Source organism: Cryptotermes secundus, unplaced genomic scaffold (genome assembly GCF_002891405.2).
Source record: "Cryptotermes secundus unplaced genomic scaffold, Csec_1.0 scaffold295, whole genome shotgun sequence".
NCBI lineage: Eukaryota > Metazoa > Arthropoda > Insecta > Blattodea > Kalotermitidae > Cryptotermes > Cryptotermes secundus.
Window position 1 is genome coordinate 410,758 of NW_019729213.1, and position 27,618 is coordinate 438,375.

At 39.1% G+C, this 27,618-nt stretch overlaps 1 protein-coding gene across 4 annotated transcripts in view; it reads left to right on the top strand.

The window, feature by feature from the left end:
• LOC111865399 (xenotropic and polytropic retrovirus receptor 1) overlaps positions 1-14,976 on the top strand; it is a 41,501-nt gene extending 26,525 nt beyond the window's left edge. For 2 of the 4 annotated variants that reach the window (XM_023853387.2, XM_023853388.2), the window contains 10 exons: positions 564-691; positions 2,687-2,840; positions 2,925-3,175; positions 3,431-3,692; positions 4,540-4,910; positions 6,372-6,519; positions 6,929-7,135; positions 7,333-7,502; positions 10,578-10,711; positions 13,185-14,975. In XM_023853387.2, coding sequence (XP_023709155.1) covers positions 623-691; positions 2,687-2,840; positions 2,925-3,175; positions 3,431-3,692; positions 4,540-4,910; positions 6,372-6,519; positions 6,929-7,135; positions 7,333-7,502; positions 10,578-10,711; positions 13,185-13,449 — 2,031 coding nt within the window. In that variant the 5' untranslated portion in view covers positions 564-622 and the 3' untranslated portion in view covers positions 13,450-14,975. Of the gene's footprint in view, positions 1-563; positions 692-2,686; positions 2,841-2,924; positions 3,176-3,430; positions 3,693-4,539; positions 4,911-6,371; positions 6,520-6,928; positions 7,136-7,332; positions 7,503-10,577; positions 10,712-13,184 lie in introns of all 4 variants that reach the window. The other 2 variants (XM_033751807.1, XM_023853389.2) reach the window with 2 other exon arrangements.
• Positions 14,977-27,618: the final 12,642 nt, after the last annotated feature.

Here is a 27,618-nt window from a genome sequence, read left to right on the forward strand (position 1 = left end):
GGACTGTGGATACATAGATGTTCAATTGTATTTATATTATTTGGTTTCCATCACTGTCAATTTCCTGGTGAAAAATTAAAGACCATAAAATCTGCCCTGGCCATTTAGTATTTGCTTTTGGGGGAATTGTGGTTAGCATTTGTTAGTCTCGTAATAATGGAGGAGTTATTTTGATTCCCATTGCCTTGTAGTGAATAAAAGGTTCATCTTTCTAAAATGTTTCTCTAACCTCTGTCATGAGAGCAGATTTCTTAACCCTCATAATTTGAACAGAGGTCAGTTAGGAAGAAAGAGCAGTGCTGGAGAGATTACGAAAAAATATTTACTAACTCTATCTCAGCCAAACTATTTTTGTACCCAAGTAAATGGGCAGCAGTAATACTGCCACAGCTCTCATCATATTTTCATTTATAAAATAAGATCTCTGACAATATCATTATACAAAATTTAATTCGGTATTAAACATAGAATTGTCAGTTGAAATCATTTTTTAAGATAGCATCTATCTTATGAGTGTTCTTCTGATACCATTGTGAGTTCAGATATTACTATCTATTTCACAGAAATGCCAGCTGGAGCCAACAACTATTTGCTCTGATATAGCCTGACGGACAACATCAGCATGAAATTTGCTGAGCACTTGTCAGCTCACATCACTCCTGAATGGAGGAAACAGTACATTAGTTATGAGGTGGGATTTTACAGTGTATTCAGATAACATGCATTTGTATTGTATTCTTGGTTTATGACTGTAAGGAATGGCATGTACTCTGAAGCATGAATGTGTAACTTAGTGCAGAGGTTCTCACTTGCTGTGGTATGTCTGTATGCTACAATAATATATAAGTTTACACAGCCCCTCATTTCTACCAGTCAGCAAAACATGTGGCTTGACACAAAGTTGCTGGTCCTTATCAGGCTGTGTACTGATGACAACCCTGTGTGGAGGTGGGTAAGAATACATCCACTGCAGCCCAATGAGTCATAAAAGGCGATGAAAAGGTACTTGGTGCCTGGGAGTATGACTGGGCCACCTTGTTATTTGGGGACATAAACACTTGTACCTGGTCCTCCAGGTTGAGGATTGGATGCAAGGCTGTCTACCTTGATGTATAAAATAATTATTGTTGTGAAATCCAGAGAAGTGGAAACCAAATGCAGTCTGGCAAAATCATTTGAGGATGGCTGTGTGTCAGAAATGGATGTTTTGCCAGTAATGTTACTGATGACAGGAACATAACTGTATGGCTTCTCTACAGCTACATAAGCTACAGGCTAAAGCATTCCAGTAATCACAAAAAAAAAAAACCGCTGAATTATTTGGCAACTGTGACTATGTTTTTTGAAAGCACCTCCATTAAATCTTATTAATATACTAATCTGCCAAAGCTCTGCATGAATACAACTACATCTTAAATATTTCTTGAGGACTAGACAACCCCATTTGTAGTAGGCCAACACTCACAGGGTGAGAGTAATTGATATAATTACAGACTTACATTACCCAGTCTGGTTATGGAAGAAGTATTAAAATCATATCATACTGTGTTTTTGCAGTTATCACAGTGCGTAGTTTTGCAGGATTTGAGGTTCTCACAGCGGTGGTTATAAAGAGTTCTGTCTTCTGGGATATAATGCTGTGTAGTCCATTGATAGTCAACCGACATTTTGGAGGAACATGTAACTTCCATCTTCAGGGTCAAAAAATAAGCGAAGCAAAAAACCAGCATGAAACAGGTGGCCAGCAGAGCCTTTCATAGCATAAAAAATTTATTTTTGAATTTGCTCTACTTCCCACCTGTTTCTTGCTTCACCTATTTTTTTTTCCTGAAGATGGAGGTGAGATGTTCTCCAAAACATCCATTGACATTCAGTAGACTACATGGCATTACATCTCATAGGATATAACTCCAATTTGTAGTTTTATAGGTGCATGCTGACATTTCAGAGGAACACATTACCTTCATCTTCAATGTTGAAGTACGAAGGTTGAAGAATTAGTTGGTTATATAGACAGGTTACAAGGAATCTGAAGTCAGGGGTGTGGAGCTGGAACCCTGTTCAGGATGATAAGAATATGAAACAGGTAAAAAGTTCTTTTCAGGGCCATAATATTGTTTTTCATGGTAGGAAGGAAATTTTTACTCATCCTACTGACCTGGACTAGGCTCGATTCTCTGCTTGTCCTCCCGTGGCTCAGAGTGGCCACTTTCCTTGCAAATTTCTCATATAACCTAACAGTTCCTCATCGTACACACATCAGCACTGAAAATTGGGGCAGGATTTTCCTTCAAAATGTTGGTGTCTGTCTACAAATTACCCACTGTTATAAACCAAATGCCGACAATCTGAGCACCCACCACTATAAAATCTTCAAAGCTTTTTATGATGATTTTTATTTCATGTCATGACAACTTAACTTGTAGTTAATTTTGACTGCTTTATTTTCTGCATATTTTTAGTAAATTTATTGTACATAAATAATGTACATACCCATTCATAGCAAGAACTTTTCATCATATAGTTTTAATAAATTTATTTTTGTGTTTGAACAAGAGTGTCAGGTGAATGAATATTTGAGTCTTCTTTTGATTCTGAAATATTTAGCTGTACTGCTAGGGAGGATGTCTGTTAAATCTAGGATTACACCTAGGGCAACACCTTTATTATCTTATTTTTATTGTAGGAATTGAAGGCCATGTTGTATGCTGCTGTTGAAGAGGCTCCTTCTGCAGAATCAGTGGAACCTGAAGTTCTCACGAGACACTTTGCTAACTTCGATGAACACTTTTTCCATTACTGTGACAAAGAACTCGCAAAAATAAATACATTCTACTCAGGTAATTACAGATGTCACTAGTTTTTAACTGCGAAGAATAGGAATACTGCTTTATGTACTGTTAAAATTATTAATCTTATTTCAGAAAAAATGGCTGAAGCAACACGTAAATTTGCTGGATTGCAAAATGAATTGAGAATTTCATTGGGCGACAACAAGAACAGTAATAAATCTCCAATGAAGGAAAAGGCAGCTGGGAGACCAAATGTTCCTGCTCGCAAGATTCAGGAGCTGAAGCTGGCTTTCAGTGAATTCTATCTGAGCCTGATTTTACTTCAGAATTACCAGAACCTCAATTTCACAGGCTTTAGGAAGATCCTCAAGAAACATGACAAAGTGAGTTTATTAATCTCAGCTTTTGAACCATTTTGATATGTACAACTGTCCTGTAAGGCTTCCATACTAATTGTAAAAGAGAATATTATATTTTTGCCATATTTTGTAGATTGAGCTTTAATACTGTCTTACTGTACAGTTTAGGATAACATTATTTTGTTTCACCTAATAGCATCTTTTTTGGCTTATTAGATGTACCTACTAATTTTATGCATTATTATCTGCATATAAGTTTGATTTATCTTTTTAAATCAGTTACTATCAGTGGATACTGGAGTTCGTTGGAGAGTGGAGTATGTTGAGACCTCTCATATCAACACGAATAAGGACATAGATCGTCTGATCACCGAGACTGAGACGACTGTAACGATAGAGCTTGAGGGTGGTGATCGTCAAAGGGCCATGAAGAGGCTGAGAGTGCCACCACTTGGGGAGCAGCAGAGTCCCTGGACAACTTTCAAAGTGGGGCTCTTTTCAGGCTCATTTATTGTGCTGTTCCTTGCTGTTGTGCTGTCAGGTAAGAATACAACATAAACTGTTCTCCAATGATGGCGGATTACAATGCTCCTGATTATATGATGATAATAAAAATGACATGAGATTTTAGATTTACAGCATTTAAGTATCAAAATTGCTGTCTTTTGGGATACAGCACCGTGAAATTCATTAGATAGGTACTAAAATATCAAAGGAACCTGCTACCTTCAATTTCAGGTTAGAAGAGCAAGAAGTAGGATGAATAATTTAAACTTTTTTGTCTGAGTCCGGAGTGGACGGCCAGAAATTTTCCCCCCTATGTCAGTAGAATAAGTGCATACAAGTTAATTTTCTGCCCTGAAAATGGAAACAGCAATTTCTTCTGAAATACAGTTGCTCTCAAGACAATTTTACTAGCACACACATTCACACATACACACACACACACACACACAGAACAAATAAAAGGAAACACATTTGTGTGAGATTTGAAGTTCTAATGATGGTGTCGACCAAAGAAAATGTTACTGAAATTTTATGAATAGACAGCACATACAAATTTAAGAAGAGTACCTCATATGCACTGCCATTTACTGGCAGTATAATGCATAGTGATCGTAGAACGTACTTGTATTAAACAGTTTCCAAGCAATGAAGCAACAGTGAACAAATATAATGTTTGCAGCATATAAGAACTGGTTATTGTTATTCAGTAACAGGTATTGATAGCTCTCCAAGTGTAAGAATTGTGGAGATGTACAGAGATGGCACTCCTTACGTACAAGTACTTCGGTATGTATGTGTTATCATAGTATTATGACTGCTATATGTAATTTTATTTCTTTCACTGCTTGTTTTTTTATTTATTTAAATATATTTCCTGGCAGCCATATTTCATGAAGGTTCTCGGGAAAACCTGAAGGTAGCATTGCGACTGTACCGTGGGCCACTGCTTATCATAGAGTTCTTGTTCCTCATGGGTGTAAATGTGTATGGATGGCGCTCATCAGGTGTGAATCATGTGCTTATCTTTGAACTGGATCCCCGGAACCACCTGTCTGAGCAGCACCTTATGGAACTAGCAGCCATCTTTGGTGTCATCTGGACTCTGAGTCTGCTCAGCTTCCTATATAGTGCCTCCTTGAGTATTTCACCGTATGTGAATCCATTGGCACTCACTGTCATCATGATTGTGTTTATCCTGAATCCTATGAAGGTCTTCAGGCATGAAGCTCGGTTCTGGGCATTACGAGTTATGGTAAGTAGATAACAGTATATGTTATTGCAATGCTGTCTTATGTATTAAAAGATAAAAAAAGAATATTTAATGAAAATGGAATTTTAAAAGTAGTTGAAAAGAGTGCCTCCAGAAAAATAGATAACAATCTAGCACTTTTGTTGTGATTTTGTTTTCCTGATTCATCATTAGTGTGGCAAAATTTCTTCATCAGGAAGATGTGAAAGTAGAGTGGGTTCTCCATTTAATGTTTCTTTTTTAAGGTTTCCCATTGTTTAGTATCCAATTTCTGAGGTCTCACACCAATTATCTTCAAACCCCTCTGGTTAAGATTTTCATTATTTTATTGTTCACGTCTCATGTATTCACTGCAATACATTTTTCAGTATTTTGTGAATTTTAAACTACGTTATGACAAATTTTATGGGACAAAATAAAGAACGTTATTGCGTAGTACAAAAATAACTGTTATAACCTGGATGCCCTGGGACTCTCTGTGAAGGTGAAGTACATAGATTGCCTGTGGTTTCACCACATAGTATGAACTTTTTCTTTCTTTTTTCTAGTAATTACTACAATGTGAATCCTTGATCCGAATCTGGATATAAGACAGTAGCAGATTGCTGTTACCCAATTACTATAGAGGTCTATACAGTCTACCCACTATATTGTGTTAGCCAAGATTCTTACATAGCTGAAAATGAACATTGAAATATATGTAATCAACAACAAGCAAATGTGAAATTTTGTACTGGACATGTAATAGAGATCTATGCAGAAGCATGCAGACTAAGAGGGTTCAGAGAAAGAAATGTACTTCAGGCAAATAAGTGATGTCACCAAGATCTGATCCAGGTACTGCAGTGTAGTAGGTAGCATGCCTGCTCCTTATTCAGGAGATTTTTGGTGCAAATTCTGGCCAGTAACCATTTATCTTGTCTTCAGCTTTTGTAAACTTTCTCAGCTGCTCAGGTACCAGAATTTCTGGTACCTTAAAATAAATTGTGACATCATCTGATAGATGCATACTAACCTTTTGGAGGAACACTGCTACCCATGGTGTTATAACCCAGAAGGCTGCAATAGTGCATGAAACTTTACTGCTGTGAAAATCTTAGATCTTACAAATTGTGACAACTGTACATCCTTTCTTCTTTACTACTCTTAACAAAACTGCTTTATTTTCAAATACAATTGACCTACAAGTTTTGGAAGTGTTAGATAAACAGAGAAAAGTAAACATTCAAAGAAAGCTTCAGTTCACACTAGCCTAGTAAAAATGTAAAACAAATTCAGAGATAAAGTGAAATCACTACTAACCAGCAGTCAACTTTAAAGAAATTGAAGTAGCAAGCTATATATTTAAGTGAAGTTGAAGCTATATCTTGTTGCCACATGTCTTTTGTAAGCATTATCGTAAAAGCCTGGGTCTAAGAAGTGTAGAATAGGCAAGCATTCTAATATAATGTTTTATTTTGTTAGGGCAGAATCCTTGCAGCACCCTTCTTTCATGTGGGCTTTGCTGATTTCTGGTTGGCTGATCAGCTGAACAGCTTAGTGGCAGCACTTCTTGATTTTGAATTTCTCATCTGTTTCTATGTAAGAAATGGTGACTGGTTAAATGCAGGAGGTACTGTTACTTTTATTTTACAGTGAATATTTGTTTATAGTTACAGAATTGAAAACTTTTATCTCCAGCGTTATATTTTTATAGTTTCAACTGAAATTCAATTTTATATTTGTTGAATCTGCAGGCTTTTACTTTAGTTTCAGATACACTCTATAAAGTTGATTTTATTGGACTATATTGCTATTATTGTTATAGTAATTATTATCACTGCTTCAATTTTAAATTGTTTAAATTTCATAATATTATCTTCATTAATACACTACCACCACAATTATTTCTGTTGTTGCTGCTGCTACTCTCACTACTCTACTGCTACTGCTACCGTTACTGCTACTTCTACAAGTACTAGTGCTAATACAACATTATAGCAATCCATATATCAGGTTATAATTACTGTAAATGTTGGTAGTTTTGCTCACAGAAACAGATGAATGTGTGGAGAATGACTGGGTTATAAGACCAATTGTGAACTGCCTTCCGGCATGGTTTCGGTTTGCACAGTGCCTTAGGCGGTACCGTGACACAAAAGAAGCCTTCCCTCATTTGGTTAATGCTGGGAAATATTCCTCAACGTTCCTAGTTGTTTTGTTTGGAACCCTGCGCTCATTACATGATGGTGAGAATTTTTATATTTGTTTGTTTAATGTACAGTTTTATTTGATTTGTGATATATTCATTACTGGTAGAAAAATGTTGTGCCCATCTAAATCAAGCATTTTATAGTTATTAAATGCTTTACTGTCAATGTGCTCAAAATGACATAAATGAAATGTATATGGAGATTAATAAATACAGGGTTACGTTATGTTCCAGATGAATATGAAGATGCATTAGACAATCCATATTTATACCTGTGGGTATTTGCATCAGTAGTGAGCTCTTGTTATGCTTACACATGGGATATCAAAATGGACTGGGGTTTATTTGACAAATCAGCAGGAGAAAACAAGTTTCTCAGGGAAGAAACTGTTTATTCTTCAACAGTAAGTAATATTAATAGATATTTCATGACATGAACAAAATTTTATTTATTACTTTATTTCTCAGCAGACTTGTTAAAGCATCAACTAGATTCTGAAGGGTTCTATCAGTAGTATATAACACATATGTTGTCCAGTGAATTGAGGTTAGCTCTTTCTAACGGACCCAGCAGAGTAGGTGCCTCCCAGTCTTCCACCTGAGGATGGAAATAGATAGAGTTTCTTAAACATTCTGTTTTTTGGAGTTGTATCAAATAGCTGATGATTTTCAAAGCCAAAAAACCCAGTATTTCCTATTGCTAAAACAAACTTTACTCACCTACATTTTTATTAAAATAAACTGAATTTAAATTTAATATTTATGATTATCTTAGGAATATATTCTGCAGAAAAAGTAATCACAGTCTTACTAATATTCCCATTGACAAAAAGAAATGAGTTATTGAAAGTGTCCATTTTTAACCTAATTACCTTTTTTTTAATAAAATAATGCTTATGTCATCACTTTGCTGACTGTCTGTTTATCCTCCCATAATTTTTGTTAGGAAGCTTATGAAATCACCTTACTTTCTGGGTGGCTGTCCTTCCCCCCCAATTTCTGATAGGAGGTTTATGAGATCGCCTTGTTTACAGAGAAGCCCATAGTCTGCTATGAATACAATGTATGGTTTCTCTAACCTTAGGATCGTTTTGTTCAAGCAGTAAAATTTTCTTTATTGACCGCAGTTTGAAATTTACCGTAAATCTCATGTACGTATTTTAGTAATGTCATAAACGATAAAAAAGGTAAAGCTATTCCTGTAACAGGCTGTGGAGGCCCATAGTTTTGTAAGATATTGAGGCTCCCACATTTTCTAGACAGTCAGCTGACAGATAGCGGAGATATTGTCAGTCTTACATGGTGGACACCTTTTACCCCCAGGAAGATTCCTGATACTCATTTCAGTTAGAGGCTGAATCAGCACTAGGGCCATAATGTGGCTGGAAGGATTAAGTCGGTGAAAAGTGCAGTGACCTCATCGGGAATTGAACCTATGACCTTCTGGTTTGTAACATAGTGCCTCAAACAATTACACTACTGTTTGCCCCCAACTTCATAAATACTGTATTCATAATAACAACATTAGATAACTGTCAGTTTCACTTACAGTGCAGGTAGCTTGTGACATGGTTACTGAAGTTATCCACTGACACCTGCCTTTATTCAGGATTTAATGTATCGTCGTCATTGTTGTTGTTGTTGTTGTTGTTGTTGTTGTTGTTAATTCACTGTGATGATGATGATGATGATGATGATGATGTTATTTATCTCAACGACGACTATGATTTGACATTTTCCAGTTCAGCTACTTCTTGTGTTCCCTGAGTCTTCTTGCTTTGCCACCTTTGTGCAACATATGTCATGCTACCAGCCGTTAAACTAATTACAATGTGTGAAATAAGTTCATAGTTTTCTGATATTCATTGAACATTATATAAAATAACTTTTATTTATAACTTAAGTGGATAATTACAGTTAATTTACATATTTAAATATAATGGAAAAATGCCAATTGGAGATTTTCTTCAGGCCAAAATACTTTTTTATGACTCAAAATTATTAAATTGCCTACATCACATGAAGTCCCACAGAGTACTCAATCAAGTGAACAATGTCACAATTAATAAAGTAAAAACTGATATTTCGTCAATTTTTTAGTGTTGATGGAGAAGAAAGAGAGACTGAAACTCTTTCATTAGGAGCCTGGTCTGAAAATTGTACTTCAATTAAAAATGAGTCAATGGAGGATGTCCAATATATGTGTCAGTTTAATACTTGAAATTTTTGTTATTAAAAATATGCATTGTTCCATTGGATAAAAGTACTCCACTTCTCTACTTTTCTCCTCTGGGACATATACAGCAGTACACTCCTTCTCCTGACAATGTCCACAATGTTTGCCCAATTTTCTTGCTGCTTCATCACTAATAACTAACACTATTGTAATAGAATAAGAAGTTCAATACTACTCATATTGTAGCTCGCCATACATACAAACATGCACCTCCCATCCACACACTCTAGCTCCTTAAGATCTGTCTTAGTATTATTCTCCTGTCTCCTTCATTGTCTTCCAAATGGATGTTTCCCCAGAGGCTTTGCATCCACCGTTCTGTATGTGTCTCTTATCTCCCCCATCCTAGCTAAATGTCACATATTGCTCATATCCACTGTATCTGTTAATAGTATGTGAATAGAATAGTGTGATGTATAAAGATGAATTTATTTTCTGTTTAATGCTTACTTTTAAATACTAGTTCTTATAAACAGTTGTTCAATTATCAATTAATATTTTCATTTGTCTGCAAAAGAAGAATTACCTGTTACAGCAAAGAGTATAATAAGTTTCAAATTGTTTGTTTCAAATCAAGATTCTTGGACCGTTTTCTTTTTGGAGCCACAAAAATTGTATTCTTCTTTTGATGCCATTTATAGTACAAGTGTTTTAATAGGATGGCATGCAACCATTGGTGGACCTTAGGGTAATTTGTAGATTTTAAAATGGCAGGAATATATGGGCACTTAAAAATTCAAATATTTATATTTCATCTGAGTGAGACTGACTAATGTGAAGATGTACAATTCTTCTCAGTGAAAGCTTAAAGAAGAACAAATAGATTAACATGTGGAGCAGTATTGTTTGGAACATATAAGTAATTACATGTTGAATATTTATTTTTATTGAAGACAGCAGGCTTTGTGATATTAAGTAGAGTGCTTCTTTTGTTGTTTTCTTTGAATCCAAAAATGTTAGTTTTTTTGGGATTGTGTTATCAGGGTAATATTTTTTTTTTATTTATCTGTTGATGTAAATTGTAGTTGGTTCTTTTCAGTGTGTCTTTTGTGTCTGAATAATGTGTATATACAATTGCAACACAACCTTAATGTCATCAGCAAATAAAAGACTTATGTGATCAGTGTTCCAAACTGTGCCAACATCCCTTTCCCTACAACTTATATTTAAAATTTTGTTTATCATTTTCACAATGTTTCTTCGTGGGTCACCCCTGCTTCAGCAATAAATTTTTCATTTGCAGAGTTTCTACTATTTTGCTATTGTAGAAGATCTTGTACTGAGGTTTGCTTGGGCATATTCATATATCCTTACTGAAGCTGATTACATCAGTGGAGATTTGATGACTTCTATAATTTCACCTTTAGAAGTGTTTAGGTATGTAACAAATAATTTAGTAATTGATTGTTAAAATTGTAGTTGTGATTGACTTCTATAATTTCACCTTTAGAAGTGTTTAGGTGCATAACAAATAATTTAGTAACTGATTGTTAGAATTGTAGATATGACTGACTTCAAAACATGTAATTTTAACACTTTCTGTCTTCCTTTCATACTTGCTTTATATACACAGTCAAAGGCCAAGCAGTTTTCCATTTTCTGAAATGTTTTCTGTTATTTTTGTGACTGCTCTGTCATGGCCAGTAACAGTGTTGGCACTTTTAAAATATTGGACATCAGTAATACTCATCCTTGAGTGCTACCTTTTATATGTTTAAATGTGATGAGTTTGGTTGTGTGTCTTCCATCAGAAGTTCAAGTGTATTTATGTATATATGTCACAGTGTTGCAGTTTTGTATCTGATCTTAAAAATTAGATTTTTTAAATAACAGTGTTTACTATTGTAACCCCACAAGTTCTAATAATTTAATGTGCACTCTCAATTGTAACTTTTGGTTTGGAAAGAACAGAGACACAAGCAAATAATTATTATTCTTAGAGGTCATAAATAATGTCACATTAAGAATTTATTAGAGTATAAACAACTGTGGGAGCTGCCCACATTCAAACAAGCGTGACAACGCAAGCTTCATTGCTTAGCAGCGACAAGTAAACAGCGGTTGCTAGGGAACTAGTAAACACGGTAACCGGCAATAGCAGCACCTATTGCGTAACCGTTTTCCATATATCCGACTCTAGGTTATATAAGAAGATACACTGAGTGACAGTTACGGTTCTAGTTTCTACAGTTCACTATTGTTATCCGTCTGTGTATACTGTGCAGCTGCAATAAATCCTACAGGACAGTTCAACTAGTGGTTGTCTCTTCATTCATACGACATCCCACATTGGTGACCCCGACGTGATGCTGCTGCTTGCGAGTTGTCTGCGGTGTCCATGCTGCGCCGGGACTCCCTAATGTTTAATATTGCATTTAATTTTAGACATAGAATCTTAGGATTTCTTTTTGTGATGTATTCAACAGCTAGTTAAGTTCTAGTGCTTTCCAAAAATTGACATCACCACAAGTAAAAGAGCAGCTGCAGTTGTTTCATAACAAGATGGGACCCAATCTCGTATCAGCCATTATGTTTGTCCCAAATTCTAATATCAGTTTAATTGGAAGATTGGACCAATGACTTGGCTTCCAAACGGTCCACATCTCACACATTTTGATTTTTATATGGCAGTATGTGAAAACAGTTGTCTAAACCAAGACTACTCCTGACTTGTGACATTTACAGGAGAGAGTCACTACAGCTGGTACTCCAGTACATGATTTTCTGTACCTGAAATGAAGTCAAATACAATGTAAATATCTGTAGGGTGGCAAATGATGGTCTCAAAAAGATTTTATATGGCATGAATACTTAACCATATTTCCTCAAACTGATTACTGTGTCTTGTTGTGTATTCCAAGAGGGAAATACATAGGTAGTTAGTTAGTTACTGGAGAGGGTGGGTTTCCCCATGCACTGAGACCTGTATTGGTCCATTGTGCTTCCCTCTATGATTTCTACCAGTCTCTATATCCTACCGGTACTGGTGCTTACCATCAGTCCCGCCCAGCCAGCGAGACCGGCTCTACTAGCTGAGAGGTATCTATAATGCTTCCCCCATCTACCNTATTAGAGACTGCTGTTGGGCGGGAAACATCCGTTAATTTGGCTCAGTGACCTCCTTTGGAGATATGAGGTTCTTTTACGTGACGTAAAGCTACGACACGGGACCCACGGCTTAAAGTCCCTCCCGAAGGACTTGTTCCCTGATTTTTCCGCCCTTAAAAATTCGACGACCTCCGCCGGGTATTTGAACTCGCATACTATGAGTCATGAGGTAAATACATAGGTAAGTCAATAAGTAAGTTACAAATGGATGTAGAACTTAAACAGATAAGGGTACTGGTTTGAAAGAAGCATTTTTCAAATCAGTACTCTTATTTGCTTAAGTTCTATGTCCATTTGTAACTTACTTATTGACTTACCCTCGTTTATTTTGAACAAACACCATCATGCTGTCACTATGACATACCATCACTGCGCTGACAATAATTTGTGTGTTGTTAAACAATGCACTTTAAATCCTATCATGATATGTCTAACATTGAATGGAACACTCAATGTAAAATTTACAGAGCTTATTTTCAATGAATGTACATTTACATTTAGTAACTAAAACTGTTTTGATATATACTGTTAAATACTTTTACTGTCTGTGTTTTAAATAAGTTATTTTTATGAGCATTTATTTACTCTATTCAGTTCTGGTCTAACTTCATTTAATTCAAGCCCTCCTGCACATCAGTTCTGATTTCTATTTCATTTATTCTGCAGAACAACCCATTATTTTTGTTTATAATGATTTGAACAACTCTGTATATGCTACAATGAAATATAACTTTATTTGTAGACGGTTTGTATGGAACTTCTTCCGATTGGAAAATGAACATATTAACAACTGTGGTAAGTTCCGAGCTGTGAGAGATATCTCTGTGGCCCCAATCGACTCATCTGACCAGTCTCAGATGATCCGCATAATGGATGAGGAAGATGGTGTCATTCATCGTCGCAAGAGGAAACAATCGAAAAAGGCAAAGGATGATAAACAGAAATTGTTATCTGAAGAATCATTAGAAGAAGCTGATAATTCAGCTTATATAGGAAATCGTTTGTAAATTTATTTACATAAGAAGTTCCTCAGCAGTATTTGGCCTATAATAGGCTTTTAAGATACACTGATATTTTATAAGAATTTTTCTTCTTTAGTATAAGAATTACCAGTATATTTATTCGTTTTTATTTTCAAAGATTGTGAACTGTGTCATGAGAAGCTTTCTGTCATTGTATTGTGAATTACAAAATTTGGAGCATTCGTCACAATCTACTTCTTGAACGGAGATGAGCTGTGGTAGAAAGTGGTTTAAATTGGATTATATTTTTTTAGTTTTAATATAAATATATTGTGTGTATAAATTTAAAAATATTTTAATAATTCAGTGACATTTTATTTTAAAAAGTATTTATTTCTAGAGAACATTCTGTCAGTAATTCTTTTGCCAAACAACACCCCAAGTTTTCCCACTAATCTGGAATTTTACATCCCTACTGTAAACATACTCTTCATCTGTACTTTTACTCTTCCCATAATTTTCCTCATTGCGTCAAGCCTGGGGACAGTCATATCCTTGGTATCCAAATATGTAGTACGGTGATCAGGACTTAATTTATTACACTTATTAGCACCAGTTACAGGAGGATGGTTAAGCCGTGAGAAGAGGAAAATTCTTTTCCTTTCCGAGAACAGAACCCGAAAATGTCGGACGTTAACCCATTGTTATACCGACTGAGCTATCGTTGCTCTGTGCATGTGATAGCGCTGCTGTAATTTTAGCGACAATCCAACCAACTCTGGTGGCTGGAGGAAATGTTAGTTATAGACCAAACTTGTCTTTTATTTAGAAACCGATGCATATGGAAGCAGGCGTAATTATGTGTTCTGTAAAGAGAATTGACTCTTTCATTCGCTCAGACGATATTTTCGCATAGCAATGCAATTTGGAATAATGAATGTTTCCTAATAGCAACACGGAAGAACTTAATTGTACGTAAGACATTTATGAACGTTCTTCGATAGGTAAGTGATACACAAAACAAAACAAACACGTGAACCGTGGGCGTGCGTTAATGCTAGTGGACAAAAAAATGGTGGTTGTGTTATGGCAGATAATCATGAAGTGACGGAAACGCGTTAAATAATTTAATATAAAGTGACATCATGAAAACAGAAGCACGAAGCGTAAATCATTAACATTTTAAAACACGTGAAAGGAGATTTGGAGGTAAAAGGTAAATACTTTTTAATAGTTCCTAATTTCTAACCTGTAAAATTTTTGCGTAAGATGGAGTCGGGTATTTTACTCGTATTCTGCACATGGAAATGTTTTCGTTATATTTTGTCCCATTCAGGAGCCAAGTTTAAAGAGGCCAAAACACTTTCATGACGAGTTTTTCTGTCTCTCGATGTGTCCGTCACAATATCATCAGAAGCTGTCGGCATTTCGTATATGTCTGCATCCTACAGGAGCTGAAAACCGGAAAACCTAAGGGTAGAGTCATGCTCCATGCAGAATTTATGACATGAACTGTAATTGTATTCATCAGAAGGATTTTTTTAATGCTAATGGGGTGGGACTAAGTCCCTTGTACTGCGGCCACTTCTAGCCTATTGTACCAGCTCCAGATGATAGATGAGGGTGATTGTGGAGCAATTGGTAGAATGAAGATTGGCAGGGGAAACCGAAGTACTCGAAGCAAACCTGCCCCAGTGCCACTTTGTCCACCGCAAATCCACTTGACCAGACCCGGGATCAAACCCCGGCCGACGCGGTGGGAAGCCAGTGACTAACCGCTTGAGCTATGGCGCGGCCACGTCAGAAGGTTAATACGACTTAAGACTCCGTAGTGGAATAGGCATATTGAGTTATTCATCTTAACCTTGTATTTTAAAATATATGAAACATTTGTTGAATGGATGAATGTATACTTAATTACTCGTGGAGCTGAGCCCTTCTTGAGGAGCCGCTAATTCTGCAGCTGCTCAAGAATTTCCCAGCAGTTTATGGAACCCGAAGGTTCATTGCCATGTTAACAAGAGCTCTCCACTGGTCCATATCCTGAGCCAGACCAATCCAATCCCAACAAATATCTCTAAGATCCATTTTAATATTGTCCACCCACCTACTCCTTGGTCTTCCCAGTGGGCTCTTTGTTTCTGGTTTTCCCACCAATATCCTATATGCATTCCTCTTCTCCCCCATTCGTGCTTCATGCCCTCCCCACCTCATCCTCCTTGACTTGATCATTTTAATTATACTTGTAGAAGAGTACAAGTTAAGAAGTTCCTCATTATGCAGTTTTCTGCAATCTCCTGTCAGTTCAACTCTCTTCGGTCCAAACATTCTCCTCAACACCCTCAGTCTATGTTCCTCCCTTAATGTCAGAGACCAAGTTTCACACCCATACAGAACCACAAGTAAAATTATAGTTTTGTATATTCAAATGTTTATGAAAGACGAAAGGTTCTGGACTGAAGGGTAGCAAGCATTACCCGAGTTCAATCGCCTCTTAATTTCCTCCTGAATCAGGTTTCGATCTGTTATCGTTGTTCCCAAATATCTGAACTGTGCCACATTTAAAAAAATCTGTTTCCTATCTTTATGTCATGATTTTGCCCTGTATTTTGGTGACGAGACAACAACATGTGTTTAGTGGATGAATGTATACACTGGAATAAGTTAGTTTAACGTTACATATGTGGTGAGGACTTCACCACACGGGCTCAGAAAAAGGATAATTTTGTTTTGTTATTTACTGCAGCAACAGACACATGCATTTTCTCCATATATACACCAAGAGCTGAAATAGGTTAAATTATATAGCGACGTAGTTGCTTGCGTATGTAATTTTTTTTGACCTTCCATGTTCATTGTATTTTCTTTAATAGCCCATGCTTTTATTGGTACTTTATGAGGATGGTGATGGTCATGGCTGCGTTTTTAATTTGCCCAGGGTAGAAAGTTGAAGGAAACTTATCACATTCTATCACGTCATGTTACGTGATATTACAGTTTTATTATCAAATTTACCTAATGTCATGACTGTGTAGTTAACACTTGCATCATATTTGGGATTCCTGAGTTCGAATCTCGTCTCGGAGCCAGACTCTCTCACCAAGATTTCTTGTGGCTTGCCTCCGTCCTTCAAGCAAATCTTTTGGTAGTATATTCCATCTACTAAGAAAGAGGAGGGTGGATTATCAGTAGTTAGTGGCATAGACTGTTATGTCATCATTTGAAAGTTGCTAGATTATATTTTCACCATTTTTCGATATTCATACGCCGGTAGGATATTAAAGCATACTCACACAGGACTAGTCTTCCGTAAGGTTGCACTAAATTTGCCGACAAGCGGCCCTCGCTCGGTCGGTAGGGTTCCCTTGCCGATTAAAAAGCCACGGAGTTTTTTTAAGGTTGTATACAGAAGGTGTGCGTTACCGTGTTCGTAGAGCAGTTTAAGAGGTTTGTGGCATATATAACGATGCAATCAATGTGTAGTCTATATAGCGCCGTATGGTAGGATGACTGTGAGTAAATAATTGGAAAGGATTTGGAAGGAAGAAGTCGGGGCGTAGTTGCACTATCCCGGAAATTGCCTGGAGGGACTGAGGAAGATCACTTAAAGCCTCAACCAGATTAGCCGGTCTTCTGGCTTGAGTCCGCAAGCGAACTGTACCGACCGAGCGACCGCCGCTTGTCGGCGAAGTTAGTGACAAATTTAGCGGGCAGAGGGTGTCGCGTGGTCAGCGCAAGTGATCCCCACGGCCGTTAATCTCGGTTTTCTACACCGGAAGATCCTACTAACAGTAGTAGTTAGATAGTTATTTAGAGAGGGTGGGTTTCCCCATGCACCTCGACCAGTTTCGATCTATTGTGCTTCCCTCTATGATATTCTACCAGTCTCTTTACCATACCGATAAATGGTGCGTACCATCAGTCCCGCCGAGCAAGCGAGTTCGGCCACTTGCTTAGCGGTGTCTATAATGCTTCCCCCGTCTATCAGAGGCCTTAGAGACTGTTGTTGGGCGGGAAACGTCCTGGAATTTGGCTCAGTGATCCCCTTTGGGAATATGAGGTTCTTTTACGTGCCGTAAAGTTACGACACGGGACACACAGCTTAAAGTCCCTCCCGGAGGACTTGTTCCCTGAATTTTTCCGCCCTTAAAAATTCGACGACCTCCGCCGGGTATTTGAACCCGCGTACCACGAGTCATGAGGTGGGAACGTTACCTCTAGACTACGGAGGCCGCTACTAACAGTAGTAAGAAAATAAAATGAGAATCACAGTGACATTAAAATATTCATATGTTTTACATATTTGTCGTTCAAACCTTATGTGTGATTTGCGAAACGTGACATAATGCGAGGAACGTCTACATACGCAGAACGATGAACGACGTTACTGCACAGCAAATAAATACAAACAAAGAGACCTCAAACAATGTCACTTGGATGAACGGACGACGATCTAAAGCAAAATATTAACATTTTAAGTACATTTTAACCGATAAATTTGATTTGGTTCATCCTGGTCCGTCACACTAGCAGTATTATAAAAAGTTATCAACTCCATACAGTTGATTGATAAATTTCTTTTCACCTTCTTAATCTCTCATCCCTGACATGTTTCGGTCTGAGAGACCATCCTCAGAAGGACATATCAGTACATACATACAAATGTCATTACAGTGCGATGAATATAAAACGTGATCCTTTAACAACTACAGCGACGTGCATGAATATATTAAAATATTTATAAATTATTATAATTAGTTTGTTTACAAGTGTGGTTTAAAAGGCTTTGTTAAAATTTAAAACCAAATTGGTTCGTGTCCTTTATATTGCCTATCTTTATTGATTTTAATTAAGGTCCATTTATTTTCAGTTAAGAGATATCGCATCACATGTGATCTGAGAAGCTGGGCATACCATACAGTGCAACAATTTTACCGAATTAGAGACACCTGATGATGGCCGTGTACGGTCGAAACATGTTGTGTGAAGGAAGATGGCCAATAGTAAGTTGCATTATAGGCCGCGCCTTAGCTCAAGCGGTTAGTCGCTGGCTTCCCACCGCGACGGCCCGGTTTCGATCCCGGATTAGGTCAAGTGGGACTTGTGGTGGACAAAGTGGCGCTGGGGCAGGTTTTCTCCGAGTACTTCGGTTTCCCCTGCCAGTCTTCATTCCACCAATTGCTCCACAATTACCCTCACCTATCATCTGGGGCTGGTACAATAGGCCAGAAGTTGCCGCAGTATAAGGGACTTAGTCCCACCCCACTAGCAATAAAAAAAGAAAGTTGCATTCATTCATTCATTCACCAGTAATCTGTCAAGATTTTATAAGAATTTTTCTTCTTTAGTATAAGAATTACCAGTATATTTATTCGTTTTTATTTTCAAAGATTGTGAACTGTGTCATGAGAAGCTTNACTTCCGGCATCAGTTTTGGGTTTTTGGTGTGTCTCTTTGTCTGATGCCTACGCTTTGACCTGTCCAGCAAGGGAGGCCCTGCCAGTAGCTACGCTACCGCTGGTATAGCTCTCAGGGTCCTTGGCATACTCAAACCCCGTCACCACGATAAGGTGGAGACACCAACGAGGGGAAGTTGCATTATAGATATATTATATGAAATAAATGATACATTAATACAACAGAATATTTAAATATAATATTACGCAGAGCGTATATAAATTTCAGGACTTGTGCCCGTTTATACCGTTGTGTTTGGGATTGAAGGACTATATCTGAGACATTCCGTGCTTCATGCAGGATACATTTGATGGCGGAATTGCTAATTTTGAGCATTCCTTTGTTTTCAGTTTTGTTGTAGGGAACAATAGAAGAGATGGATGTGTTCGAATAATTTGCGCGTTTACTGGAAAGTAGGAAGTCCGCTCATGTAATAACTGCTATGCCGCTTCTTGCGGTTTCTAGTACAAACATTCCCTGCGTGGAGGTGTCTGCCCAGGCAGGAAGATGCAAAACAGCTGAGAACCTAGATGGAAAATATGACGTCCAAGTAGGAGAGACAGCGATTCGAATTTCTGGATTGTAGGCATCGGAGCTATGCAAGACATGCAGAAATGGACGCCATTGCAACAACACGTGTGTGTTTTCATGTCACTTGCCATTTCTTCCTTCACAAACAACCATTTAAATTAGGGCGAGAGAATTGTATGTATATATTTTTCTCTACTTTCTAATCCCATGGCCTTCCGCATCTGCACAACTTACGTGACCTGTTTTTTCTCATAAGCCCTTAGTTCTCAGAATTTCTCATCGCAGTAGCCAGCAGCTCGGTCCGTGAAATCACGAATATTGCCAGGAAGAGTTCTTCTTTTACGTTAGCTCCAGTACCATCTGCTTGGAAAACAATGAGAAATTATTTCTGCATATGCTTCTTTCTGTGTGCATTATTATACAACATTTTTAGTAGAAAGCTATCCCTGTAAGAGACCGTGGAGGCCCATAGGACTGTGAGACGTCGGGGCTCCCATATTTTCTAGACAGTCGGCTCACAGATGGCGGTAAGGTCAGCCTTACACACCGGCCGCCTTTTACAAATAGGAAGATTCCTGATTCTCATTTCTGTTAGAGGCTGAGTCGACCCCAGGGTCGAAGTGAGGCTGGAAGGATGAGGTCAATTGAAAAATCCAGTGACCTCATCGGGAGTCGAATCTGCGACCTTGCGGCTTGTAGCATAGTGCCTCAACCAACTACGCTACTACGTGCCCTCAACAAGTATATTTATATTTATGTTAATTATTTTACTACCATTATGGGCATGAAGGTGATGACATCTGACATAAAGCATACTTATTTCAAGTAGCTTCTCTGTGCAGCGTACTCTAATGAACAGGTCGAGATGGCTTATGTCATAACTGTCCATGGAGAAGCTGAGATGCAAATTGTTGTAGTAATTTTCGTTCTAGAAGTGGCACTGCGACACTCTGTTTCTCGCCAGACCTTGACCTTGTTATGGCAGACCTTCCATACCCAGAACTTCAAGGTGTGATACATTAGAAATCGGTTTCATATGCCGCGCTGAGTTGGCTTGTAGCCATTGCCACTTCTTGGTTGCTAACACTTACTGCACCCGTTTAGTATTACCGGATAGATCGGAGTTTAGTTCCATATAGTGTCGCTGTTGTCGCTCCAAGATCTGTATCGCGCAAGACACACATTTCTTTCATCTCTTGTACAGATTTCTTTTTATGAAATACTTTCTGTACATGTAAGAGAAAGCGAAGATGATTGTTATACACCGTGACAGACTAAATGTATGTCTTCAGTGTGTTCGTTAAGCATATGTATTTAATTTTGTTGATCATCTGATGACCGCCTCTCTGGTCTAGTGGTCAGCATTCCTGGCTACAGATCCACAGGTCCGGGGTCGACCAGATTTTTCGGAGAAGTAGTGGGTCTGGAACGGGGTCCACTTAGCCTCGTGAGGATAATTGAGGAGCTATTTTAAGGAAGTAGCGGTTCCGGTCTAGAAAACCGAAACTAACGGCCGTGGGGATTCGTTGCGCTGATCACGCGACACTCTCTATCCATAAAAGCTGGCACTAAACTTCTCCGACAAGAGGCAGCCGCTCGGTCGGTATGGTTCGCTTGCGGACTGAGATCACGGAGTTTGATCATCTGATACATTGGGCCTCCATGCCTGGCAAGTGCATCTTCAAGTTTTTTTAATCTTTTTTTTCTCAAACTCGTAACATGTTTTGAAACCTTAAGGGTCTCGTAAAACTGGGCAGTGAAATTATGACCAATTTTGGAAAGTCGGACAGTGACCAGAGGGCTGAAACCGGCAAATTTAGTGCATGGATCTTCGTAGCTCAGATTTCTTAACAAATGTATTACACGTTCAAATAGCACCGTGGGAAACGTCACACTCAAAATATGGAAACTGGCACGAAGAAAACCGCGAATAGAAGTTGAGCGCAAGAGAAAGCATAATTTAACCAAACGCGAGACAGAGGTGAGGATTAGCATTCTTTTGTCTAAATTTATATAATGTGGTAGAAGAATATGCATGTTTTCAGCAAGATTAGTATAGCAGACAATGAATATTTATTTACTGTCTGCCCACTGAGAGGTGCCTTCAGCACAATACTGTTTCCCCTCGCCTTCTCTGGGACATGTTCACATTCCACTAATTGTGAATATGAATACATAGGAGTAACCCGTAGCCTAGTTATGTCACATGTCCAAGAGAAAGCAATTCTACTCGCATTTTTAGACGTTTTGTGCTTATAAAGTTTCCTTAAAGGGAATCCCACTGTAAAATACCTGCCTTTCATTTATACCGTAAATGTCACTGTACTCTACCTTTTGGTGTTTGGAGGCGCCAGCCGCCGCACCCGAATTGATCTTTCACCCTAGCTGGTGAAATGGGCGGGTCCGGATCTTAGCACTATGGAGAAACCTGGAGGTCGCTGCTTTGAACTCAACCTTATTATTATAGCGAGGTAAATACATATATCAACACCGAATTATTCTCTTTATAGAACAGATGAAGTTTCTGTGGATTACTTTACAAAGAAGTTCAGAAAATGCATAAGTAGCCTATCCTTTGGCAGTTCTAAAGATCTACTCGTACCTTACTACACAGTGTCATGTCCCAGAAGATAGGTCTCTTCGTAGACACCGCTGTGGGAACCTCAAATCCAACAACCTGAATTTATGTTCTTTCCTTAACGTGAGAGACCAGGTTTCATACCTACACCAAGCAACTAGTAAGTTTTTTGAAATGGTGTATGAAATAGTAAAGACCGCCTCTGTGGTCTAATGGTCAGAGTTCCTACCTACATAACCAGAAGTCCCGGGTTACATTCCCGGCCCTACCAGTTTTTCTGAGAAGTAGCGGGTCTGGATCGGGGTCCACTCAGCTTCGTGAGGATAATTTATGAGTTATTTAAGGAAATAGCGGCTCCGGTCTAGAAAACCGAGATTAACGGCCGTGGGGATCCGTTGCGCTGACCACGTGACGTCCTCTATCCACAAAAAGTTGGCACTAACTTCGCCGACAAGCGGATGTCGATCTGTCGGTATAGTTCGCTTGCGTACTACAGGCCACGGAGTTTTTTTGTACGAAATAGTAAATCTTAAAGGAGGAAAGGAAAGAAATGGGAATATTTGACATCATTGTATTCATCATCACATCACAGAAGGCAACGGAGGCCAGTTGACACCAAAGATAGTACAGAAGTACTCAGGATTACTGGGGGTTTGGACTTATCCATCGTCCTGTATTTTAGAAAGCACAAAAGAACGCATTTTTGAAATAAGACAGACATGTTTCTGTCCTAAGTTGGGAGATATCTACTCTGTTGAATCCGTTAGAAAGAGCTAACTTAAGTCACTGCAAAACTTATGCCGGTGTAACTATAGCTATATTATCTGATACCTGGCTTTGTCATTGAGGGTTAATATGAAAATGTGCAATAAAAATTATGAAAAAGCATACACAGACATGAAAATAAGACTGAAAAGTAGGTGGGAATTTTATGCAACAAACCGTCTCCCACATGTCACCCGAGGACGGAAACAGATCCAGTTTCCGAAACGTTGTGTTGTTTTATGTTTTCTAGAATACCGGACGATGGACAAAACACAAAATCCTATAATCATGAGTGTTATACCCCATCGTCAAAACTATTTACAATCTCGTATTAGCAAAGAAGTAGTTCAGCACTTAAAGACGATTGTGGCTACAAGGTGATCCAGAGTTTGATATCTTAATTGCAGCCCAAGTGAAAGGACGAACTGATGAGAGTAAGAGAGGATAATAAAGGATCTTAAGAGACTGACATGAAAGATTTTGAAAGAAAACAATGGATGAACAAGGTAGTAAACTTCAGTTGGAGTTGTTCCAGTTTTAAAATTGAGGACATTTAACCTATAACTGTTGTGGAATCTAGGTATAAAGGTCTTTATTATTGTGAATGTAAGTCATTCTCTCTGGATTGCCGTATGCCGACCTGTTACTGCTAGCAGGAGATATCTGAGTTATTACACCGATGTAAGTTCAACATAAGGCATTGTATTCTTTAAGATACATTTCAATACACTATGAGTCATACTGAAGAAAGCAGTATTCTGGGATGTGGCGCCGCGTAGATGTTGTGTTAACCAACGTTTTTGAGGAACGTATCGCCTCTATCTTCAGGGTAGAAGAAAAAAGAAGAAAATCCGCGAGCGAGGAACCCAACTGGGTTTGACTCGACATTAGCCTGTTAGCACCTGCTTACGCTGGCTCCTCGCTCGCGGATTTTCTTCTTTTTCCTTCTACCCTGAAGATGGAGGCTATACGTCCATCCGGAACATCGGTTAACACNACCCAGTACTTACCAGAAAACCTGGTAGCGCCGGGAATCGAACCCGGGACCTCTGGATCTGTAGCCAGGAACTCTCATAAGTCTCATAAGCATATGAGCTACTGTTCTTACAAGTGCAAACTTCGTTTTTCTTGAGGTCACGTGCGATCTCGATATTCTTCTGAATGCTCGGAAAAGGTTTTCAACAAAAAGAAAACTTGAAGAAAGTCGTCTTCTGGGATCTGGCGCCGTGTATTCTTTGTTTCAGCCGACGTTTCGGAGGAACGTATCGCCTCCATCTTCAGGGCAGGTGAATTGCGTTGCGAATACAGAGAGCAGTAGCAGTAGCTCTCTGTATTCGCAACGCAAATCACCTGGCCTGAAGATGGAGGCGATACGTTCCTCCGAAACGTCGGCTGAAACAAAGAATACACGGCGCCAGATCCCAGAAGACGACTTGCTTCAAGTTTTCTTTTTGTTGAAAACCTTTTCCGAGCATTCAGAAGAATATCGAGATCGCACGTGACCTCAAGAAAAACGAAGTTTGCACTTGTAAGAACAGTAGCTCATATGCTTATGAGACTTATGAGAGTTCCTGGCTACAGATCCAGAGGTCCCGGGTTCGATTCCCGGCGCTACCAGGTTTTCTGGTAAGTACTGGGTCTGGAATGGGGTCCACTCAAACTCGTGAGCATAAATGAGGAGCTGTTTCAAGGAAATAGCGACTTCGGTCTAGAAAACCGAGATCAACGGCCGTCTGGATCCGTTGCGCTGACCACGCGACACCCTATGTCCGCTAAAGTTGGCACTGACTTCGCCGACAAGCGGCGGTCGCTCGGTCGGTATAGTTCGCTTGAGGACTACAGGCCACGGAGTTTGTTTTGTTTTATAGAATCCGAAGGTTCATTACCGTGTTCATAAGAGCCATCCAGTGGCCCCTGTCCAGCTAGATGAATCTAGTCCACACCACACCATCCTATTTATCTGTTTTAATATTATCCTTCCTCCTACGCCTAGGAGAGCCAGGATAGCGCAGTCGGTAAAGCGACTGGCTAAGGGCTACGTCTAGGTCTTCATAGTGGTTCTTTCCTTCTGGCTTTCCCACAAAAATCCTTTATGGGCTTGTATAAAGATGTTAAGAATGAATTTATAGAGACGCTGTCAAACAAGGTTCAATTCAAGTCTGTAATTAATCGAATTTTATCTAGATTTCGTGTTACGGGGTGTACATTTCACCAAAAAGGCTACAGCGCCCATCATAGCACTAATAGTTGTGATTATGTAGGTGATAAAAGTTAAAGTTGTTTCCGTCTTAGGGCCCAGGATAGCTCAGTCGGTATAGTTGCTAGGCTACGGGCTGGATGGTCCAGGAAAGGGAATTCGTTTCTCAGTAAGGACACGCATGTTCCTCTTTTCTACAACGTCCGGATAGAATGTGAGGCCCACATAGGCTTCTGTACATGGGTACCGCTGGTAATGAGGCCGGCGCGTGAAGCTATCAGTCACTCCTATCCAGCGCCAAGGTTAAAATTGCTTGGATTTATACGTCCACTTCTCCATACATCTTTATAGCATGGTGCTTAGTTAAGTACAGAGGCAACTTTACTTTTTTTAGCCTACTTTCCTGAAGTAGGGGCACGCGGTGGCATAGTTGGTTGAGGCACTATGCTATAAGCCGGTTTCGAGTCCCGAAGAGGTGGATTTTTCCAATTGACCTAGTCCTTCCGGCCGTACTATGTTCCTGGGGTCGACTCAGCGTCTAACAGAAATGAATAACAGGAATCTTCTTGGAGGTTAAGGGCGGCCGGTGCGTAAGGCTGACAACCTTGCTGCCATATATGAGCCGATTGTCTAGAAAATGTGGGAACCTCAACATCTCACAACCCTGTGGACCTCCATGGCCTGTTATAGGAATACCTTTACCTTTCGTAAAGTAGGCTTATGCGATCTCCGTCCTGTCTGCTTGTCTATGCATCCCTCATACAACTTTTTAATGCCGGAACCAATCCTTATGAAACTTGGTATGTGTATCATGGCAAATGAGCCCATCTGAATGGTGTACTTCATAAACCCCTCACCAGTCTGTGTGTCAATATGTGTATCCCTCGTACCGTTGTTAGGCAAAGGCTCACTAAAGTGTATTCCTCATTTCGTTGCTAGGCAACGGATAGGTAAACACGTTCCCGCGGCAGCGAATACACGCAACAATAGAACAATTGTTTGACGCATCATTTTCGATGCGGCCAGTGTCACAACAAAGAAAAGTATGCAATTAGTACTAGCCATAACGTCTTGTTTATTATTTCCGTTATGATTAGGTCGTTCTTTTTGGTAATCTGAGGTTTTGTTTGATATTTCCGACGGGTTATCTGTGCAGGAAGGCCGTAAGTAACTGCTTAAATGCCTGTGCCTTCAGTTTCATGTGGGGAAATGTGTGTACTTACACCGTGTAGTGAGTGGACTGACACCCAGTATGAGGGTCAGGCGAAATGGTCGGTTGAGTGAAACAGCTTGGGGCTGCAGCCTGCCCGTTTTTCCTACGCGGTCTATTTGCCAGTCCAGATTGATCCACTCAGTACTGGTCAGATCCAGTTGCCGCGGCATACGATTGCAGTGGCGGATCATATTATGTTCGAGTGTAAATATTTCATATTTGAAAGTTTGTAAGGATAACTAATTATGCCCACGCTCGCCTGTTATAGACCTAATTATTGGTACCTTAAAAGAAAGTTTATGGTTAAAGGGAATACGAGGTTTAATTTTTTAGCCTACTTCCTTCATTTTAAAAGAAAAAACAAACAGGAAGTTGTGAGAGTCTGAGGCTTATGTTACGACCGGCGGTCTGTCGGCCAGTTTGACTTGGAATAAAGCTCCCATCTGGGGCCTATTACCAGGTTTTTATCACTGTCAGACAGTTGCGGGTTTGTTGATTTGGGTCGCTCTCTCCGACGAGAGAACGGGTCTGTCGTTTACAATTGCTCCTGGACCTCGCCAGCGCAGTCATTCTCGGGTCCGAGTCCCTTGGGACTAGTGACCATATTTTACTGTCTCAGATTTGAGACTTTTCGTCGCCTCCTACGGCTCGCAGGGCTAAGGTGGAGGTATTCGACCCCGCCTCCACGCGGAATGGAAGTTGTGGGAAGAATTAATCATCTGCTTTCTTTGATACAACAAGGACCGCATAGAAAACGACGTCCTGAACAATTTTCTATTGTTGCGTGTGTGTTCTTTGCCACGGTACTTTTTTTACCTATGCGTTTCCGACGCAACGACAGGGATACACCTGCAGACACACAGACTGATGGGAGGGATTTGTGAAGTACGCCGTTGAGATGGGCTCAGGTGCCACGATATACATACCAAGTTTCGTAAAGATTGGTTGAGACATTCAAAAGTTAATAGGTAAGGTTCACAGATACACAGACAGCATGAAGATCACGTAAGCCTACTTTAGGAAAGTAAGCTAATAGAAGTAGGCTTATGGAATCATCATGCTATCTGTGTGAGTCTGTTATGAAACTAGGTATGTATATCATGCCATCTTAGCTCTTATCAGCGGCTTACTTCACAAGTCCCTCCCGCCTATGTATCTCCATATAAAGCGCCGTATCGTTGCTAGGCAACAGCTCCGTAAAAATGTTACCGCGGCAACAAATACACAAGCAACAATAGAATAATTGTTGGACGCGGTACTTTCTATGCAGTCCGTGTCGTATGAAAGGAAAGCAGGCGATTGGCTCTTCTTACTTTAATATATAAAAATTATTGCTCGCTGTTGAGGTTTGTTGTGTTTTAAAAATAAATTCTATTTATTCTTCATTTTGCTCTCCTATGTTTCAAAAATGAAAATTCACATTAATGTATTCAGAATTTTGAGTGTATGTCTGCTTCACTTGACTCTCTTTCA